Source organism: Bison bison, unplaced genomic scaffold (assembly GCF_000754665.1).
Source record: "Bison bison bison isolate TAMUID 2011002044 unplaced genomic scaffold, Bison_UMD1.0 scf7180017864260, whole genome shotgun sequence".
Classification (NCBI taxonomy): domain Eukaryota; kingdom Metazoa; phylum Chordata; class Mammalia; order Artiodactyla; family Bovidae; genus Bison; species Bison bison.
This window is the reverse complement of record NW_011494832.1, coordinates 408,802-428,612: the sequence shown is the minus strand read 5'-3', so window position 1 is coordinate 428,612 and position 19,811 is coordinate 408,802. Positions and strand designations below refer to the sequence as shown.

The following is a 19,811-nucleotide window of genomic DNA, read 5'->3' as shown; positions in this document are numbered from 1 at the left end:
GTCTGCTGCTGCTGTTGCTGCTGCTAAGTCACGTCAGTCATGTCCGACTCTGTGCGACCCCATAGACGGCAGCCCACCAGGCTCCCCCATCCCTGGGATTCTCCAAGCAAGATCACTGGAGTGGGTTGCCATTTCCTTCTCCAATGCATGAAAGTGAAAAGTGAAAGGGAAGTCACTCAGTCATGTGTGACTCTTAGTGACCCCATGGACTGCAGCCTACCACGCTCCTCCATCCATGGCATTTTCCAGGCAAGAGTACTGGAGTGGGGTGCCATCGCCTTCTCCAAGAATTAACCTAATCATGTTCAAACAAGCTCCTGAACACGGGAAGCATTAAAGAATTTGAGGAAAGTTGGTACACATCGTTTCTCTGTAACTCACTGCTACAGTGAGTACTTGGTGCTTCAGGCCAAAGAACATGTTTTACTAGGATTTTCTTTGTAATGCTTAAAAACTTGAATTATACATTTAAAAAAATGATTACGAAGCTACTATTCCTAGACTTGAGTTAGAAAATTACTCGATATTGCTGAGGTTCTATCCTTAAGCTAAAGTTCATTTGCACTTGCTATACCAGAGAAAATAGAGTTAAACTCATTAATTATCTGAGAAAAAATGCCATCAAAACAAAATTGAAGATTTCTACAACTAGCTGCTGCTGCTGCTAAGTCGCTTCAGTCGTGGACCACACTGTAATTTAAGAAAAGATAACATAGTAGGAAAGAACTTTCTTATTTACTGTTTTCCTACCCTTGGGCCATTCCTTCTCTAGTAAGTCTATTTCTGCCTTTGTCTTTGTTTCCATAATATTTTTGACTCTTGGCAAAAATCAACTTAGAAAAATACAAATTTATTTTTATTGCTTTCCTTCCTCAAGTTATTGTTGTTTAAGCACAACCTTTCAGATATGCCCCATAAATTCATTGCCCTTGCTTTAGAAACACATATTATTTACTGGAAAGCAAAGTTTCATGACATGCACAGCTAGTACATATCATTCAGGTTCATACACTAAAGACAACTTGAGTTCCTCCACGTATTAATAATGGTGTAAATCAGAGCCTATACTTTTTAGATTATAAAATGAAGGGTAGTTTTTTCTTTTAATATCATCAATATAATCTCCCTCACTATGGTTGATATCATTCTATTGATTCAGTTGGTCATTTACTTTTCATTTTTTGTTATATTGTTGATTCTCATAAGTTTAAAGTCAAGGATCTTGTCTTTTAAATTCCCTTTGGTACTGCCTGGCACAGGGCCATGTTCTTTAGATTGATGGCAATAGTTGAGCTGCTTCCTTTGCTCTTACAAAGCAGTAATTTAAGCAACTTTTAAAAATAAAAATACATAGTAATTAAAAATCATGACTAGAATTCAAGTATGACAATCTGAATTTTATCCATTGTAGTTTTCCTTATTCCATTTTATAAATAGATAATAAATGTCAGCTACTAAGAATGACTGTTCAGCAGTATTTATCTCTTAACTCTCTGCCAGAATATAGCAATATTTTTGATTGTGCTTCACATGTTGGACACCATGTAGGATCTCTCTCTTTTTTTTTTTTTTTTTTTAAGTTGCTTAGTTCTGTCCAACTCTTTGCAGCCCCATGGACTGTAACCTGCCAGGCTGCTTTGTCCATGGAATTCTCCAGGCAAGAATACTGGAGTGGGAAGCTGTTCCCTTCTCCAGGGGATATTCCCAACCCAGGGATCAAACCCAGGTCTCCCATGTTGCAGGCAGAATTTTTACCATCTGAGCCACCAGGGAAGCCCTAAAGAAGTCAAGAATGGAACTAGCAGTGGTATTAATGAGAAGTGTTAGTTGCTCAGTCATGTCCGGCTCTTTACAACCCCATGAACTATAGCCCACCAGGCTCTTCTGTCCATGGAATTCTCCAGGCAAGAATACTGGAGTGGGTAGCCATTTCCTTCTCCAGGGGTCAAACCCAGGTCTTCTGCATTGCCAGCAGATTCTTTACCATCTGAGCCACCAGGGAAGCCCATATTAATGAGAACTGCCATCTAAATGCTCTGTGTGCCTAAGATATAGCAGTTTTATGCATTGTCATTTAATCCTTGGAGCTTCCCCAGTGCTTCAGTAGTAAAGAATCCACCTGCAATGCAGGAGACCTGGTTTCTGTCCCTGGGTCGGGAAGTTCCTCTGGAGGAGGGCATGGCAACCCATTCCAGTATTCTTGCCTGGAAAATCCCATGGACAGAGTAGCCTGGTAGGCTATGGTCCACAGAGTCGCAAAGAATCAGACATGACTGAAGCGACTGAGCACACACACACATTTACTCCTCACAACCTTAAAGAAATACTAGCATTATCATTTTATGAAGAAAGAAGCTGAGGAGTAGAGAAGTTAAGTTGCCCTTTAAGGTCATGTAGGTAGTCCCTAAGCAGTTCCCAAGCCATTGGTCACCATGTTGCTGCTGCTACTGCTGCTAAGTTGCTTCAGTCGTGTCTGACTCTGTGCAACCCCATAGATGGCAGCCCACCAGGCTCCCCTGTCCCTGGGATTCTCCAGGCAAGAACACTGAAGTGGGTTGCCATTTCCTTCTCCAATGCATGAAAGTGAAAGGTGAAAGTGAAGTCACTCAGTCGTGTCCGACTCTTAGCAACCCCATGAACTGCAGCCCACCAGGCTCCTCCGTCCATGGGATTTTCCAGGCAAGAGTGCTGGAGTGGGGTGCCATCGCCTTCTCCAATTGGTCACCATACAATTCACCATATACCATCACCTTCAAGATTTGGGGTATGCCTATTAACCAAGAAGACTTTATAAAAGCCTTCTGGGTGCTTCCTCCCAGTATTGACTGTCCTCTTAGGCTCTGTACAACACATCAACATGCAATCACACACAAGGAACCTGAATACAGATTCCCCTGCCTTGGGAGTTAGACCTTCCCCAACTGACGGATGATGAGTCAGATGGTGTGCATAGGGTATCTAATACATACCAGTTTGACCACATAGAACTCAAAGATCACTATTTTTGCCTTAAACATCTGACAACAAGAAAAAGAAAATAATAGCTCTATTCACTGGGAGGCACTTTACCAACAAAACTTAGTCTTTCAAAGGGAATAAATGTAAGATTAGTTAAAAGGCATATTTATACCCTATTGAGATGGATGGATTTGGCAAAAATACGTGAAAGTAGGTTTTAAAAACTGCTTTTTAGCTTCACACTTACCAGAATAATTTGCTATTTTTAAGGATTCATTTTCCTCCTAAGATTAGGGCTGGGGAGAATTATGACCAAAAATTGTTCCCAGCTGCCTCCAAAGTTAATTTCACTATTAGTTTGAAGAGTAATTAGGAATCTTTAATTCACAATAGACTAAGGTCATTTATGTCTCTTTACCTACCACTACCAAACCTTCAGAGTAGTTCTGACATTGCTGACAATCAAGATAGCCTACTAAATGGGAAATTACATGGAAAAAATCCCAGTTTCCTCCTCAAAATCAGCAAAGTTTGGTGAGGGGAGAGGCAATGCTTGTCAGGGGTGATAATCAAGTAAATTTGGCATTTATTGAAGGTTTACCAAAATTATTGGATAGCAGCAAATAACCAAGTGGTGCCTGGTCTAGAAATGGGGGCATTGACCAAATTTGACTTCTGGTCTCAGGACGTTTATATTTATATAATCTGTATCAAAGGCAACCATATTTCACATCAATATTTGCAATTGTCATTTAAGTTTAAGGTTAAAAACAAAAGACTGTTTTTACTCATCAGTACAACAAATAAGATTTTTCCATGTGTTCTAAGCCTACTGGTAGGGGCTTTGGTTTGCCTTTACTGGTATTACTTGTGGATCCTATTTTTACCCAGGGCTGCTGGTAACAATGCCAAAGTTGGTTCTGCAATTCATATTCCTCTTCCACAGGTCTGCCACAATGGTTAAGCTGGGTTTCAGGGTGTTCTCATAAACATTTTTTCTACCCATTTATTTGTGGTAAACCCACTTTAGCTTCGGAGAAGGCAATGGCAACCCACTCCAGTACTCTTGCCTGGAAAATCCCATGGACGGAGGAGCCTGGCAGGCTGCAGTCCATGGGGTCGCTAAAAGTTGGACACAACTGAGTGACTTCACTTTCACTTTTCACTTTCATGCATTGGAGAAGGAAATGGCAACTCACTCCAGTGTTCTTGCCTTGAGAATCCCAGGGATGGGGGAGCCTGGTGGGCTGCCATCTATGGGGTCGCACAGGGTTGGACACGACTGAAGCAACTTAGCAGCAGCAGTAGCACTTTAACTTGTTCTACAATGGTTGCTTGAAAGGTCTCTTATCATTCACTCTCATGCCCAACCCAGCAGATGTTGGTTCAGCAAGCAAATCCTGAAAAATAAGCTGCTTTCCAGAGCCTGCTGCTGCTGCTGCTAAGTTGCTTCAGTCATGTCTGACTCTGTGCAACCCCATAGATGGCAGCCCACTAGGCTCCTCTGTCCCTGGGATTCTCCAGGCAAGAATACTGGAGTGGGTTGCCATTTCCTTCTCCAATGCATGAGAGTGAAAAGTGAAAATGAAGTTGCTCAGTCGTGCCCGACTCTTAGTGACCCCATGGACTGCAGCCTACCAGGCTCCTCCGTCCATGGGATTTTCCAGGCAAGAGCACTGGATTGGGGTGCCATTGCCTTCTTCCAGAGCCTAGAAGATACTAACTCTGCTGGCAAGGAAGACCTCAGCCCTTAATGGCTTTGTAGGGTTTTGGTGAGAACTTGGGCTTTTATTCATAGTGAGATGAGAAACAAAGGATTCTGCCACCTGGTAAAGTGACAGATCTGACTTATGTTTTAAAGTCATGTGGACTTAGGACAATATTGGGATGATCCAGACAAGAGGTGATGGTGGCTTAGACCAACGTGGTCACAGTGAGGGAAGAGAGGGGAGGTGGGATCCTGGATATTTTGAAATAAAACTTTATTTTCTTTTAAAAATCTGAGAAAATGCCACAACCATTCATTGCCAATAATTATTCTAAATGCTAAATGTCAAGAAATTATTTCTTCTGCCTACCCTCAAGTGTTCTCTGTGGTTTTCAGTTCTTTCTAGCATCTCCATCTCCTTGTTTACATGGAGTATGTAAGAGAGAATGTAGCTCTCCGGTCAGGGTCTTGCTGGTCCTAAAGGAGGATATTACCTCAGTATTTCAACATTATAAGTTCAAATCTTAAAATCTTTCACATTTCTATGTGTTGGCAAACACAGTTCTAGGTCAAATGAGACAGTATCTTATCAGAGGATGGAAATAAAGTCAATCCAAATTTTCAAAGCACTTTTACTATAAGAGGGCTCAATATTCTTATGGCTTCCCTGGTAGCTCAGATGGTAAGGAATCTGTCTGCAATGCAGGAGACCTAGGTTCAATTTCTGAATTGGGAAGATTCCCCTGGAGAAGACAATGGCAACTCACTCCAGTATTCTTGCCTGGAGAATTCCATGGACAAAAAGCCTGGCAGGTTACAGCCCCTGGGGTCGCAAAGAGTAGGACATGATTGAGCGACTAACACTTTCACTTTCATACTTTCAATATTGCTGAATCATTTTGGGCTTCAAAATCACTGCAGATGGTATCTGCAGCATGAAATTAAAAGACACTTGCTCCTTGGAAGAAAAGCTATGACCAACCTAGACAGCATATTAAAAAGCAGAGACATTACTTTGCCAACAAAGGTCCATCTAGTCAAAGCTATGGTTTTTCCAGTAGTCATGTATGGATGTGAAATTTGGACTATAAAGAAAGCTGAGCGCCAAAGAATTGATCCTTTTGAACTGTGGTGTTGGAGAAGACTCTTGAGAGTCCCTTGGACTGCAAGGAGATCAAACCAGTCCATCCGCAAGGAAATCAGTCCTGAATATTCATTGGAAGGCCTGATGCTGAAGCTGAAGTTCCAATACTTTGGCCACCTGATGCGAAGAACTGACTTAATTTGAAAAGACCCTGATGCTGGGAGGGACTGGGGGCAGGAGGAGAAGGAGACGACAGAGGCTGAGATGGTTGGATGGCATCACCGACTCAGTGGACATGAGTTTGAGCAAGCTTCAGGAGATGGTGATGAACAGAGAAGCCTGGCATGCTGCAGTCTATGGGGTCACAAAGAGTCGGACACTACTGAGCAACTGAACTGAAACTCAACATATTTAACGAGCTCATTGTTTCCCATGTGTTATTAGATAACTAACTTTGTTGCTGCCTAAAAACTACCCCAAACCCTAGCAGCTTAAAGCAACACACTTTATTATCTCACAGTTTCTGTAGGTCAGGAAACCAGACATGGGTTAGCTAAGTCCACTGCTTCAGGATCTCTCATGAGGCTGCAATAAGGTATTGACCAGGGCTTGGTTCTGTGGTCTCATCTGAAGACTCAACTGGAAAAACATCTTCTTCCAAACTCATATGGCTTGGCAGGATTCAGTTCCTTAAGGACTGAGGGCCTGAGTTCCTTGCTGGCTGTCAGCCAGAGGCCCCCCTTAATTACTTGCCATGTAAGCCTCTCCAACATGGCACCTTGCTTCATCAAAGCCACCAAAAGAGAGTCTGCTAGCATGACAGAAGTCACAATTACTGATAACCTAATTATGAAAGTGACATCCTATCATATTTGCTACATTCTATTGTTAGAAGCAAGTCACTAGGTTCAGCCCATACTTAGGGAGAAGAGTTTACACAAGAACATGAATATCAGTAGAGGGATTGTTGGGTGCCATTTTAGAGGCTGGCTTATTTATTTGTAATATATTAGACATTGTTCTAAACCTCCTTCATGAAGCTTTCATGGCTAGGAGGGTATGAAAATGAAAAAAAAATCAGTAAGATGTACACTGTGTCTGATGTTGCTATCTACTATTGAAAAAAAAAAAAAACGGAAATGGTATTATTACTGTTGTCTGCTTGAAAGCAGAGAGATATCATTTTAAATACAGAGCCAGAAAGGTCTTATAGCCATCCCAATATATTGTTTCCACCCCTGTTGCTGCCCCATCCTCATTTTACCCTACATATGCCAGGTTTGAGGATTGTAGGCAGATGGGCAGCATAAATGAGACTGAAAGGTACCATGACTAGCCAACAGAGCATAGCAGTTAGAAGCACAGGTTTGGGGGCTAGCATGTCTTGTTTAAATCCTAGGTGTGTGACTATGAACACGTTGTGCCTCTACTTTATCTGTAAAATGAGGATAAATGTACTTTCTAGCTTATAGGATTCTTGCACTTAATACTTGTTAGGACACCTAGAAAAGTTCTTATGCAGAGATACTAAGATACCAAGATCCCATCAAGAAGAAAAAAGCTAATTTAACAGTAATAAGGATACCAGAGAAGGAAACCATTGACCATGGATTCTAAGCTGTTAAAAGAAGGGAGGAAATAAGACTGGATCTTTATGAAGATAAACATACCATTAGTTAAGAAATCATATATACCAGAGGGTTTTAAAAAAATATTTGGAAGAAATTATCAGCAACTCAGTTATTCTGTAGCAAAAAGGGAATCATGGATAGATGTATACCACCTTTCATAAACTTTACTGTACCTAGTTCAAAGAATTTCTACATATTCAAGAAGTCTTTGGTCATGCTACTTCTCAGGTATGAACTAATTTGCATATTTTATTTGTTGCTTCTAGTTTCTTAGGTCCGAACAGGTTTGTTTCTCTTCATAGGTTCCACTTGCTCTACTTAGAATTGAGCAAAACCTCTTCAGAATATTTTGCTAAAGATTAAAATAAAGGGCAAGTATTATGCTAAAATATAAAATAAACATGCTTTATAGTTCTATAAAGCATAATTTAAAGATATATAAATATGAAAGATAGGAGAACCTTAATTGCCTATTAACCTATGAAAACTGGATTCTTCTTCCAGAGGCTTCTCTTGTAGCAGTAGTAGTGGTAGCAGCATTATTATTATTATTGTTGTTGTTGTTCCTGAGGAGTCCAGTTACTGCAGTACCTCGGGAAGAGTTGGAGATGAGTGAGTACAACTGAGTCACAAGGATTCAGGGAGTAAATAGTGATCAGGAAGCAAATGAGGACTATACTTTCTCGAATTTTAGCATCCAAGGAAAGGAGAAATAAGATAACAGCTTGAGGGTCATCAAGGTCAAGGGCTTTTGCTTCTTTTTTAGGATGGTGAAATCTGAGCTTATCTGTTGAGAGGTGAGGGATGAAATGAAGATGCTGCAGAGAGGCAGTAATTAGTAGTCAAAGCTCTTAGAGGAGTAGGAAGGGAATCAGAGGGGACACGCATGGAATGGTTTGATTTGTAGGTTTTATTTTGTTTCAGCTTTCTATCTTTGAAAAGCTTTCCGGGTGATTCTAACAACGGATAGCCTTGAGCCCTACTAGCCCACACTGCCTGTTGTCCTCCTTGCCGTCTCTAAGAAGTTTCTCAGAACATTTCAGCAATGAGTGATATCTGCTCCTCTAAGTGAGATGCACTTAGGTTGCTGGGCTTTGGAGGAATTCAGTATATTCTCAGGCTTGTTCATAGCAAAGTTCTTTGGCTTTAGATGGGTTATCCTTTTTCCTTTCAAGAGCTGACTCTTTATCACATGAGTGATAGAGTCAGTGGGGTCCAGAGGAGAGCTTGGTAACCTGAACATGATTTTTTTTCTAGAGTTGAAGAAAGTTCCAAACAACATTCCTCCAGATATTGTTAAACTTGACTTGTCACACAATAAAATCAACCAACTTCGACCCAAGGAGTTTGAAGATGTTCATGAGTTAAAGAAATTAAACCTCAGCAGCAATGGCATTCAATTCATAGATCCTGGTAAGTTCCACAAATAGCCTTTTTAACAGACCACAGGTATTCTCTGGCAACATTTATAGTAAATACAATTTAGTTTTTGAAAAACTAAAAAGAACTTTGAATTTAATTAGAACTTGCTTGGCACTCAGAGAAATATTTGCCAAATTGTTGCTTTATGAAGTATGTAATAGTATGTAATATTACTAAGCAACAGTTATTCAATTGGTCAATTACTCAATTGGCCCAAAGAAGTGTTTTGTAGAATATATTTAAAAAATAAGAGTATGTGGCTAATAATATGCTACACATGTTGTGATTTTTTTTAAAAGGAAATTCAGATTTGGCATTCTCTTTGCTATTTGTTAAGTCCCAACTTGTTTAAAGTAAGACTTTAACACTAAATTTGAAACATTCTGCTAAGCAGAATAAATTAAGTTCATAAAATTAAGTATGCTCATAAATTAAGATAAAATGTGCTCAACTTAGAGCCAGGTAGATTTTTACTACTACTACATTCCTTCAGTTGTGTCCGACTCTGTGCGACCCCATGGACGGCAGCCCACCAGGCTTCTCCGTCCATGGGATTCTCCAGGCAAGAACACTGGGGTGGGTTGCCATTTCCTTCTCCAATGCATGAAAGTGGAAAGTGAAAAGTGAAGTCATTCAGTCGTGTCCTACTCTTAGCGACCCCAGGGACTGCAGCCTACCAGGCTCCTCCATCCATGGGATTTTCCAGGCAACAGTACTGGAGTGGGGTGCCATTGCCTTCTCTGAGATAGATTTTTACCTAATCCAAAATCAAGATCAATTCTTTTTCATCCTTCAAACCTCTTCTCCATTTGCTAAGCAAAGCCCCTGACAAGAATGAATATGGTAAGTTAACACACTGAATTTAGAAAGAACTGAGAATGATTGCAATGGTGATCAGATTTGTAATGTACATAATATTTGTGTCTTCCTAATTGAGAAGCCCAGTGTTTAAAAATATGTATTAATGCATATATGCTATCTTAAGTCACTTCAGTCATTCCAACTCTTTGTTGACCCTGTGGACTGTAGCCTGCCAGGCTCCTCTGTCCATGGAATTCTCCAGGCAAGAATACTGGAGTGGATTTCCATGTCCTCCTCCAGGGGATCTTCCTGACCCAGGGATAGAACCCAGGTCTCTTATGTCTCCTGCATTGGCAGGCAGGTTCTTTACCACTTGTGCCACCTTGGAATACTATTTTTTTGTTGTTGTTTTTCTTTTTTTGTTATTTTTGTTGTTATTGTTATTTTTCTTTTTTAAAAAAAATTATTTATTTTATTAATTGAAGGATAATTGCTTTATAGAATTTTATTGTTTTATGTCAAACATCAACATGAATCAGCCATAGGTATACATATGTCCCCTCCCTCTCATCTCCCTCCCCATTCCACCCCTCTAGGTTGATACAGAGCCCCTGTTTGAGTTCCCTGAGTTATACAGCAAATTCCCATCGGCTATTTAACATGTGGTAGTGTAGGTTTCCATGTACTCTCTGCTTACATCTCACCCTCTCCTCCCCTCCCACCCACCTGTATCCTTAAGTCTGCTCTCTATGTCTATTCCTCCATTACTGCCCTGCAAATAAATTAATTGGTACCATCTTTCTAGATACCACATATATGCATTAGTATATGATATTTATCTGTCTCTTTCTGACATATTTCACTCTGTATAATAGGCTCTAGGTTCATCCACCTCATTAGAACTGACACAAATGTGTGCCTTTTATGGCTAAGTAATATTCCATTGTATATATGTACCATAGCTTCTTTATCCATTCATCTGTTGATGAGCATCTAGGTTGCTTCCATGTCCTAGCTATTGTAAATAGTGCTGCGGTGAACTTTGGGGTACATGTATCTTTTTCCGTTTTGGTTTCCTCAGGGTATATGCCTAGTGTGGGATTGCTGGGTCATATGGTGGTTTTATTCCTAGTTTTTTAAGGACTCTCCATACTGTCTTTCATAGTGCTGTATCAATTTGCATTCCCAACAGTGCAAGAGGGTTCCCTTTTCTCCAGACTCTCTCCAGCACTTGTTGTTTGTAGACTTTTTGATGATGACCATTCTGACTGGTGTGAGGTGATATCTCATTGTGGTTTTGATATGCATTTCTCTGATAGTGAGCAATGTCGAGCATATTTTCATGTGTCTGTCAGCCATCTGTTTGTCTTTGGTGAAATGTCAGTTTAGGTCTTTTTAAATTGAAGTAAAATAGTTGATTTACAATATTGTGTTAGTTTCATTTGTACAGAAAAGTGATTCAAGAATACATATGTATTTTTTCAGGTTCTTTTTCATTATAAGTTATCACGAGATATTAAATATAGTGACCTGTGCTATACAGGGAATCCTTGTTGTTTATTTTATATATAGTAGTATATAATTTCACTGACTTACTCATTATTTTAATCTCTAAGCCCATCCATATGGCTGCAAATGGCAATATTTCATTCTGGCTGAGTAATATTGTGTGTGTATCTGTATATATACATAAACATTCATCTATCAATAGACACTTAGGTTGCTTCCATGTCTTGGGTATTGCAAATAGTACCTGCAGTATTATCCTTTCCCCCTTTGTTCAACTCAGTTTCAGGAAAGTATGATATTTTCTACATTAACAAATATGTACTGAGCATCTGGAAAATGTCAACCACTTTTCCTTGGTAAATCTTCTGGAACAAAAAAGCATCTCAGAACTTTTAAGTGGTCATTTCAGGCTGGTCATTTAAGTCAAAATGACCTTTAAAACTTTTAAAATAAATACCTTCTATATTTCAGGGTTTTTGAGTTGAAACACTGCCAAAGCAAACTTACTTTAATGATGTATGCTGATAGGTATACAAATGCAGTGAAATATATCAATCTTTAAAAGGCAATGTGAATAACAGTCTCATAAAATGCCAGATATTATTGCAGAAAAAGGAAAGAAGGCACCCCCATTTTAGAATCTACCTCCTTTAAGGAACAAATGAAAAGTAGCTTTCCCAAGTGCCCAAATATGTATGGTTTAAGTAACAACTTTAGCATTTTCGAAATAAAATATAGGAATGTTTACAGATGCTTTCAATCTGAAGGGCTAATTTCTGTTAAGAAAAGTAAACAGTGAGATGATTGACTCACAAATGTTAGTTTTTTTTGAATGCAGTGTTTTCAGAACTATCATTGCAAGGGCTGACCTTTTGCTCCTTCGCAGCAGCCTGTTCCTCACTCCCTCCTCCTCCCCACACCCAAGTCATTGCTTTGCACCAAAGTATAATTCTTTGGGGGGCTTCCCTGGTAGTTCAGCTGGTAAAGAATCCTCCTGCAATGCAGGAGATCCCAGGTTAAATTTCCTGGGTCGAGAAGATTCCCTGGAGAAGTGAAATTTCCTGGGTCGAGAAGATCCCCTGGAGAAGTGATAGGCTACCCACTCCAGTATTCATGGTGTTCTCGGTGGCTCAGAAGATAAAGAATCCATCTGCAATGTGGGAGACCCAGGTTCAATCCCTGGGTTGGGAAGATCCCCTGGAGGAGGGCATGGCAACCCACTCCAGTATTCTTGCCTGGAGAATCCCCATGGACAGAGGAGCCTGGCAGGCTACACTCCATGGGGTTGCAAAGAGTTGGATGCAACTAAGCACACATGGGTTTTGTCTGAGAACAAATGATATGAAAATGGTTAATGGTATTGGCTTGAGAGTGTATTTTTGAAATTCCACATAAGGGCACTGTATACCCTAGCCAAAAGTATTTTAAAACAGCAATGAGAAAATGTTTAAAATAGAAACAAAATATTTAAAATCAGTATTGACCTGTTACAGCGTACCTGTTCTATTCACATTAACTGAAATAGGGATAATTTATGTTTAGATTTCTTTACTCTCAGAAAAGAAAAATAGCTTTTTGTTGTATTATTTTGTTATGTGTTCAATATTTGTTTTAATTATCTACCCTCTGGTGAAATTAAATACATATGAATTCAAGGCTGATAGCTATCATAGCTTGCCAAAATACAACCAGATGTTTTCAAAATATTGATAATTTTTTTTTGTTGTTTTGGACAATACAAGAATATAATTTCTTCCCCATAAACTTGGAAATGGCTGTTTTCTAGGCATTTTCAGAGTTTATTCATTTCCCAAAGAGCTGTCCGATTTCTGAACACATTTCTCATTTTTTGTGCACTTATGTCTTACATTGAAATATTTTCCTAATCCATGTCTTTCTGTGGCATTTTTCCAGCGGGTATTAAAAAATGCACATGAGCACGAAATACATTTTTTAGAGATCTAACTTAAAACTGATTTTTCAAATAAAAAATTGTACTCTAATTAATCTAATCAAGGGGGGAGCTTTGAGTAAAAACATGTTTCAGAATTTTTCATTTAGACATGTATACTGTTGCTGCTGCTGCTAAGTCGCTTCAGTCATGTCTGACTCTGTGCGATCCCATAGACAGCAGCCCACCAGGCTCCGCTGTCCCCGGGATTCTATACTGTTAGGGAAATATAATTAAAACCAGAGTCCTCACCCAGCATAGAAATCCTCTCCACAAAGTAGTAGAGAAAGAAAACTCTTTTATTATTGAATAAGCATTAAATTGGAATGTGATGTATACAACAGGCAATCTGCAAAGAGATTGCAGAGGCAGAAAGAAATCTCACCCTTTATATAGCCAAGCAAATACAACCTAGCATATGTGTGTTTTCAGAATACATGTTTGATCCCTGGGTAGGGAAGAGCCAACCCAGAGAAGGGAAAAGCTACCCACTCCAGTATTCTGGCCTGGAGAATTCCAGGGACTATACAGTCCATGGGGTCTCAAAGAGTTGGACATGACTGAGTGACTTTCACTTTCACTTTCAGTCCTTAAGTAAGAAGACTTGACAACACCACTTGCCAAACATAGTTCATTCTAAAAGCTTACCGAGCAATTGGAGTGGCCATCTGTGTTAGCTAATTGGCTTTATCAAGAAGAAAACAAACTTCTGTCTTTATGACAAGAGATAATTTTGCGCCTTAAAGGCTTCTACCCTCCCACAGTAACTGGGAGGCAGGAGTGTTTCTTCCCTTGATGTTTCCATTTAAAAGAGATTGTTCCCAGGTTTTTAAGCAGGATGTTCCTCAGAGAGCTGAGAAAGGCCTCTTTAGTCTTCTAAAGGATGTGTATACATTTCAAAAAAGAAGAGAAAGTACTTGGAAGTTTTCTAAAGTAAGAACTCTGAGAAAAAGGAGGTTAAGGAAAATCTTTTCCTTTATTTTCAACAGCGAGAATTGTCTCTTACTTTTAAATTTGTCCTTATAATATACAGTGCACTTAACCTAATTACTCACTGGTTTAATAAATATTTTCCGTTTCTAGCTGCTTTTTTAGGACTCACACATTTAGAAGAGTTAGATTTATCAAACAACAGTCTGCAAAACTTTGACTATGGTGTATTAGAAGACTTGTATTTTTTGAAACTCTTGTGGCTCAGAGAGAACCCTTGGAGATGTGATTACAACATCCACTACCTCTACTACTGGTTAAAGCATCACTACAACGTGCATTATAATGGCCTGGAATGCAAAATGCCTGAAGAATACAAAGGGTGGTTTGTAGGAAAGTATGTTCGGAGTTACTATGAAGAATGCCCCAAAGACAAATTACCAGCATACCCTGAAACATTTGACCAGGATATGGAAGATGATGAATGGGAAAAAATACATAAGGATCATACAGCAAAGAAGCAAAGTGTAAGAATCACTATTGTGGGATAACAGAATTGTTCTTGTTGCAACTAGTTTTGCCTTTGCTATACTGGTGTTGGAAAACCGCATGTTTACATTTTGATTAACTGTATTACTTATTTATGCAGGATTATCCAACTAAAGGAAGGTTCCCTTGATTACTATTGTTGTGACAATATAGTAATCAGAGGAATACTCTTATCCTGCTTGCCTGCCTGTTTGCCGAACAGCTTTCGATGATGATCCCACACTGGTAACCTGCAGGAGTTGGGTCCTAATGATGGCATTAGATTTTCATAATGTCCTGTATAAATCTTTTTACTGCTTTTTGAAAATAAAAATTAAAAAAAAGCTTGGTTCATTTTCACATGCTTTTCAAGAGCTGTGTGCACATACCTAAAGATGATCAAATGAAGAGATACAAATGATTAGTAATAATAAAATCTTATTCTCTCCCCTCTACCCCCCCGCCTTTTTTTCCAGTAAGTCAGCTTATACACTGAATAAATTTCCATGTTTGATTCCTGTGCACTCCAAAATGAGGTCCTGGTAAACTCAAATTCTCCACTACTTTTCACTGATCCTTGCAAAAAAAAAAAAAAAAATGTCCAGCTAAACCAGAAGAATTGTCACATGCAATAAGCCAAGAATCTGAGAATTATGTTAGAAATTGTTAGAAGACTGGACTCTGAGAAGCAGTTGTTATGTGGTGTGAATCATGAGCCCTGAACAGGTATAAACACTAGTAAGTGTGGAAACAGCACTGGTGTTTTAACAGAATTTAGGCTATGGAGCCGCCTGTCAGTGGGAAGGATCTGAGCCCTTCATATGTGAAGGAGCATAAAACAGGATGAAATTAGGATTCAGGGTCAGGATTTGAGATGAAAAAGAAACAAAAAAGAAATTGATATCAGAAGCAACTGAGGGAGCAGGTGGTATGGAAGAGAAGCCCATGGGGTTGCAGGTTAAAATTAGCTCACCTAGAAAAACAGATCACCGGAAAGAGAGGAAGTATTTGGAGACTAACCCCATCAGTTTGTATTTTGATAGTACTATTCTATTAGAAAAATAAAATGAAATATGTGCATATCATTAGAAATACAATTTTTATGCAGATTTCCTTTTTCATACTGAGTTGAATATATTTTCATTTCTTATATCAAGGTATTCATACAAAGTTTAGCAACTGATCTTTGATACTTGCACAGATTTCCAAAGTATAGAAATGATAAATAACAGATAGTATTGAACATGTTTTTTGGCTGTGCCATGTGGCTTATGGGATCTTAGTTCCCTGACCAGAGACTGAACCCCGGCCATGGCAACAAAAGTGCCCAGTCCGAAGCCCTGGACCACCTGGGAATTCTGTTGAGCATTTCTGAAGCACCTACTAGAGCTCAGACACTGTGCTAAGAGCTTCACATGTTCTTTTTCTAATTCTTACAAGATCCTCCTGAGGTACATAATAGTATCTGCCTTTTCTAGATGAGGAATCCGAGGCATAGAGTATGCCTCCTGAAACACCTTTCTCCTTTTTCTCCTGAAATACCTATGAGGGCTGGAGACAATCTTTGGGTCAAGTCAGTTAAATCTGTACTAATATGTATAGGAAACCAAGAGAGTGGGGAACAGGAAGAATTGCTGGAGCTTGTGGCTTAGGAAATGACACAGCAATGTAAGGTTCTAACCTCTATGCCCTTTTTCCTATGGTTTGGGTCAGGGTGGAGACTTAAGAGACACTGGTTCTCAAAGCAAGTTCTCACATTCAACATGATAGGTTGAAGGCAGCTGTTAAATTTGAAGTGTTACCAGAGAGATATAATAAATTTACTTATTGTTGATGAGCACTTAGAGTGGAATATTAAAGAAAACATCCAAGATTTGATGGTGGAGAAAGCCCAGGTGGGACCATAGTAGGAGACAAAGGCACTCAATGGAGAGGTGAAGGTTCTGGAAAGGAATAAGGATATTAACTCTGATTCAAACAAAGGACCCAAATTACTCTCTGGTTTAGTTTTTGGAGGCTAGTTGGGAATTTTATTGGTTGATTTTTATATTCAGGATTATCCCCAGGGATCTATTTGGAAATAAAGCTCTGGAACACACTGTGATACAAACTGATCTGGATCATCCAAAAGTAAGTTGTTTAGAATCGCTACTATCTTCCATGGCCAAAATTTAAATATGTTTTTGAAAGTTTAAGATTGCTATTTTTATGTATCAGAGTTCATAGTTTCTCAGGGAAGCATTGCTGATCAATGATGGAATGAACAATTAGATACTTCCTTTCCTGCCAATTTCTTATCATTTAATAACTTGTCTTTGCAACTTCCTTCTGTTCAATAGGCGATGAAATTCAGGAGTTTTTTTAAAGTATATTTTATAGTAGTCAAAAATAATACAATCCTGAGATCTCCATATTTGAACACATATGTTTAAATATCACCTGAATTTTTATTCAAATACCCAAGTGTTTGTTTTTTTAACTAGTTCTAAGATTCTTTGATTTTTTTCTTTTTTGAAGTAAATAAGATTTACTACAAGCTAAGGTCTCCTGAGTCCTAAGTCTGAGTCAGTTCTGACCTAAATCTTGACTCTTTGAGAAAGATATTTAATATTAAACAGTGTGGATTAGTCATTTATTAAACTTTCCCTCTCCTGGAGTTTTCACCGTGGATCAATTAATACCCATTTCTGAGAAATCTGAATAAGGCTCCTGCTCTGACAAATAGAAGCAATTCAGTAATAAGAATCTACTTGGCTAAATTCTGTGAGATTTGGGGGCTTCTTTCTGCAGGAAGCAGAGTATTTGGTGAGTGGATGGGGAGATGTAATATGTATCAGTCAACAGTGTGACTAATCGGTATAAATGAGAGAATCAGTAATAATAACATGAATATGGTAGGCAAACTGGAAAATTACTTCATAAATTCTATTCCCCCCAAAATTAAGTATTTTATTCTATGAATTCTAGAAACATAAACATGCAACTTTGGGAGTATTTACAAGTCAAGTGTTTTCTGAACTGATCTCATCTTGCCAGTCATCGAGTCGGTGTAGAAAAACTGCAGTCAAGTGGAGCCTCTCATCCCTTATGAATCTGTTTTGCTCAGGTTCAAAAATGTAACTGCTGGACTTAAAAATCACTATGTGTATCCTTCCCAAATGTATGCTCAAGTGTTTCATCATATACTCTGCATCAGTTCAGTTCAGTGCTACATCACATACTCTGCATCAGTTTATTTCAGTCGCTCAGTCATGTCAGACTCTGCGACCCTACAGACTGTAGCATGCCAGGCCTCCCTACCATCACCAACTCCCGAAGTTTACTCAGACTCATGTCCATTGAGTCAGTGATGCCATCCAACCATCTCCTCCTCTGTTGTCCCCTTCTCCTCCCGCCTTCAATCTTTCCCAGCATCAGGGTCTTTTCAGATGAGTGAGCTCTTCGCATCAGGTGGCCAAAGTATTGGAGTTTCAGCATCAGGCCTTCCAGTGAATATTCAGGACTGATTTCCTTGAGGATGGACTGGTTCAATCTCCTTGCTATTGAAGGGACTCTCAAGAGTCTTCTCCAACACCACAATTCATAAGGATCAATTCTTTGGCACTCAGCTTTCTTTATAGTCCAACTCTCACATCCATACAGGACCACTGGAAAGACCATAGCTTTGACTAAATGGATCTTTGTTGGCAAAGTAATGTCTCTGCTTTTTAATAAGCTGTCTAGGTTGATCCTAGCTTTTCTTCCAAGGGAGCAAGCATCTTTTAATTTCATGGCTACAGTCACCATCTGCAGTGATTTTGAAGCCCCCAAAATAAAGTCTCTCACTGTTTCCACTGTTTCCCCATCTATTTCCCATGAAGTGATGGAACCAGATGCCATGATCTTCGTTTTCTGAATGTTGAATTTCAAGCCAACTTTTCATTCTCATCTTTCACTTTCATCAACAGACTCTTTAGTTCTCCTTTGCTTTCTGCCATAAGGGTGGTGTCATCTGCATATCTGAGGTTATTGATATTTCTCCCGACAATCTTGATTCCAGCTTGTGCTTCATCCAGCCCAGCATTTCTCATGATGTACTCTGCATGTAAATTAAATAAGCAGGGTGACAATATTCAGCCTTGACATACTCCTTTCCCGATGTGGAACCAGTCTGTTGTTCCATGTCCAGTTCGAACTGTTGCTTCCTGACCTGCATATAGGTTTCTCAAGAGGCAGGTCAGGTGGTCTGGTATTCATATCTCTTTCAGAATTTTCCACAGTTTATTGTGATCCACACAGTCAAAGGCTTTGGCATAGTCAATAAAGCAGAAGTAGATTTTTTTCTGGAACTCTTGTGCTTTCTCAGTGATCCAGCAGATGTTGGCAATTTGATCTCTGGTTCCTCTGCCTTTTATAAATCCAGCTGAACATCTGGAAGTTCATGGTTCATGTACTGTTGAAGCCTGGCTTGGAGAATTTTGATCATCATTTTGCTAGTGTGTGAGATGAGTGCAATTGTGCGACAGTTTGAATATTCTTTGGCATTGTCTTCCTTTGGGATTGGAATGAAAACTGACCTTTTCCAGTCCTGTGGCCACTGCTGAGTTTACCAAATTTGCTGGCATATGGAGTGCAGCACTTTCACAGCATCATCTTTTAGGATTTGAAGTAGCTCAACTGGAATTCCATCACCTCCACTAGCTTTGTTCATAGTGATGCTTCCTAAGGCCCACTTGACTTCACATTCCAGGCTCTAGAGTCTGGCTCTAGGTGAGTGATCACGCCATCATGATTATCTGGGTTGTGAAGATCTTTTTTGTATAGTTCTTCTGTGTATTCTTGCCACCTCTTCTTAACATCTGTTTCTGTTAGGTCCATACCATTTCTGTCCTTTATTGTGCCCATCTTTTCATGAAGTGTTCCCTTGGTATCTCTAATTTTCTTGAAGAGATCTCTAGTCTTTCCCATTCTATTGTTTTCCTCTATTTCTTTGCATTGATCACTGAGGAAGGCTTTCTTATCTCTCCGTGCTAGTCTTTGGAACTCTGCATTCAAATGGGTGTATCTTTCCTTTTCTCCTTTGCCTTTAGCTTCTCTCCTTTTCACAGCTGTTTGTAAGGCCTCCTCAGACAACCATTTTGCCTTTTGCATTTCTTTTTCTTGGGGATGATCTTGATCACTGCCTCCTATACAGTGTCACAAACCTCCATCCATAGTTCTTCAGGCACTCTGTCTATCAGATCTAATCCCTTGAATCTATTTGTCACTTCTACTGTATAATCTTAAGGGATTTGATTTAGGTCATACCTG

At 39.3% G+C, this 19,811-nt stretch overlaps 2 protein-coding genes across 2 annotated transcripts in view; one reads left to right on the top strand and one right to left on the bottom strand.

Annotated features, from left to right (window-relative positions):
• Nucleotides 1-14,866, top strand: part of LRRC17 (leucine rich repeat containing 17) — a 36,094-nt gene extending 21,228 nt beyond the window's left edge. The window contains exons 3-4 of the mRNA XM_010848084.1: nt 8,639-8,794; nt 14,148-14,866. Of these exons, the coding sequence (XP_010846386.1) occupies nt 8,639-8,794; nt 14,148-14,545 (554 nt within the window). The 3' untranslated portion in view covers nt 14,546-14,866. The remainder of the gene's footprint in view (nt 1-8,638; nt 8,795-14,147) is intronic.
• FBXL13 (F-box and leucine-rich repeat protein 13) overlaps nt 1-19,811 on the bottom strand; it is a 203,763-nt gene that overhangs the window by 121,877 nt on the left and 62,075 nt on the right. The window lies entirely within an intron of this gene.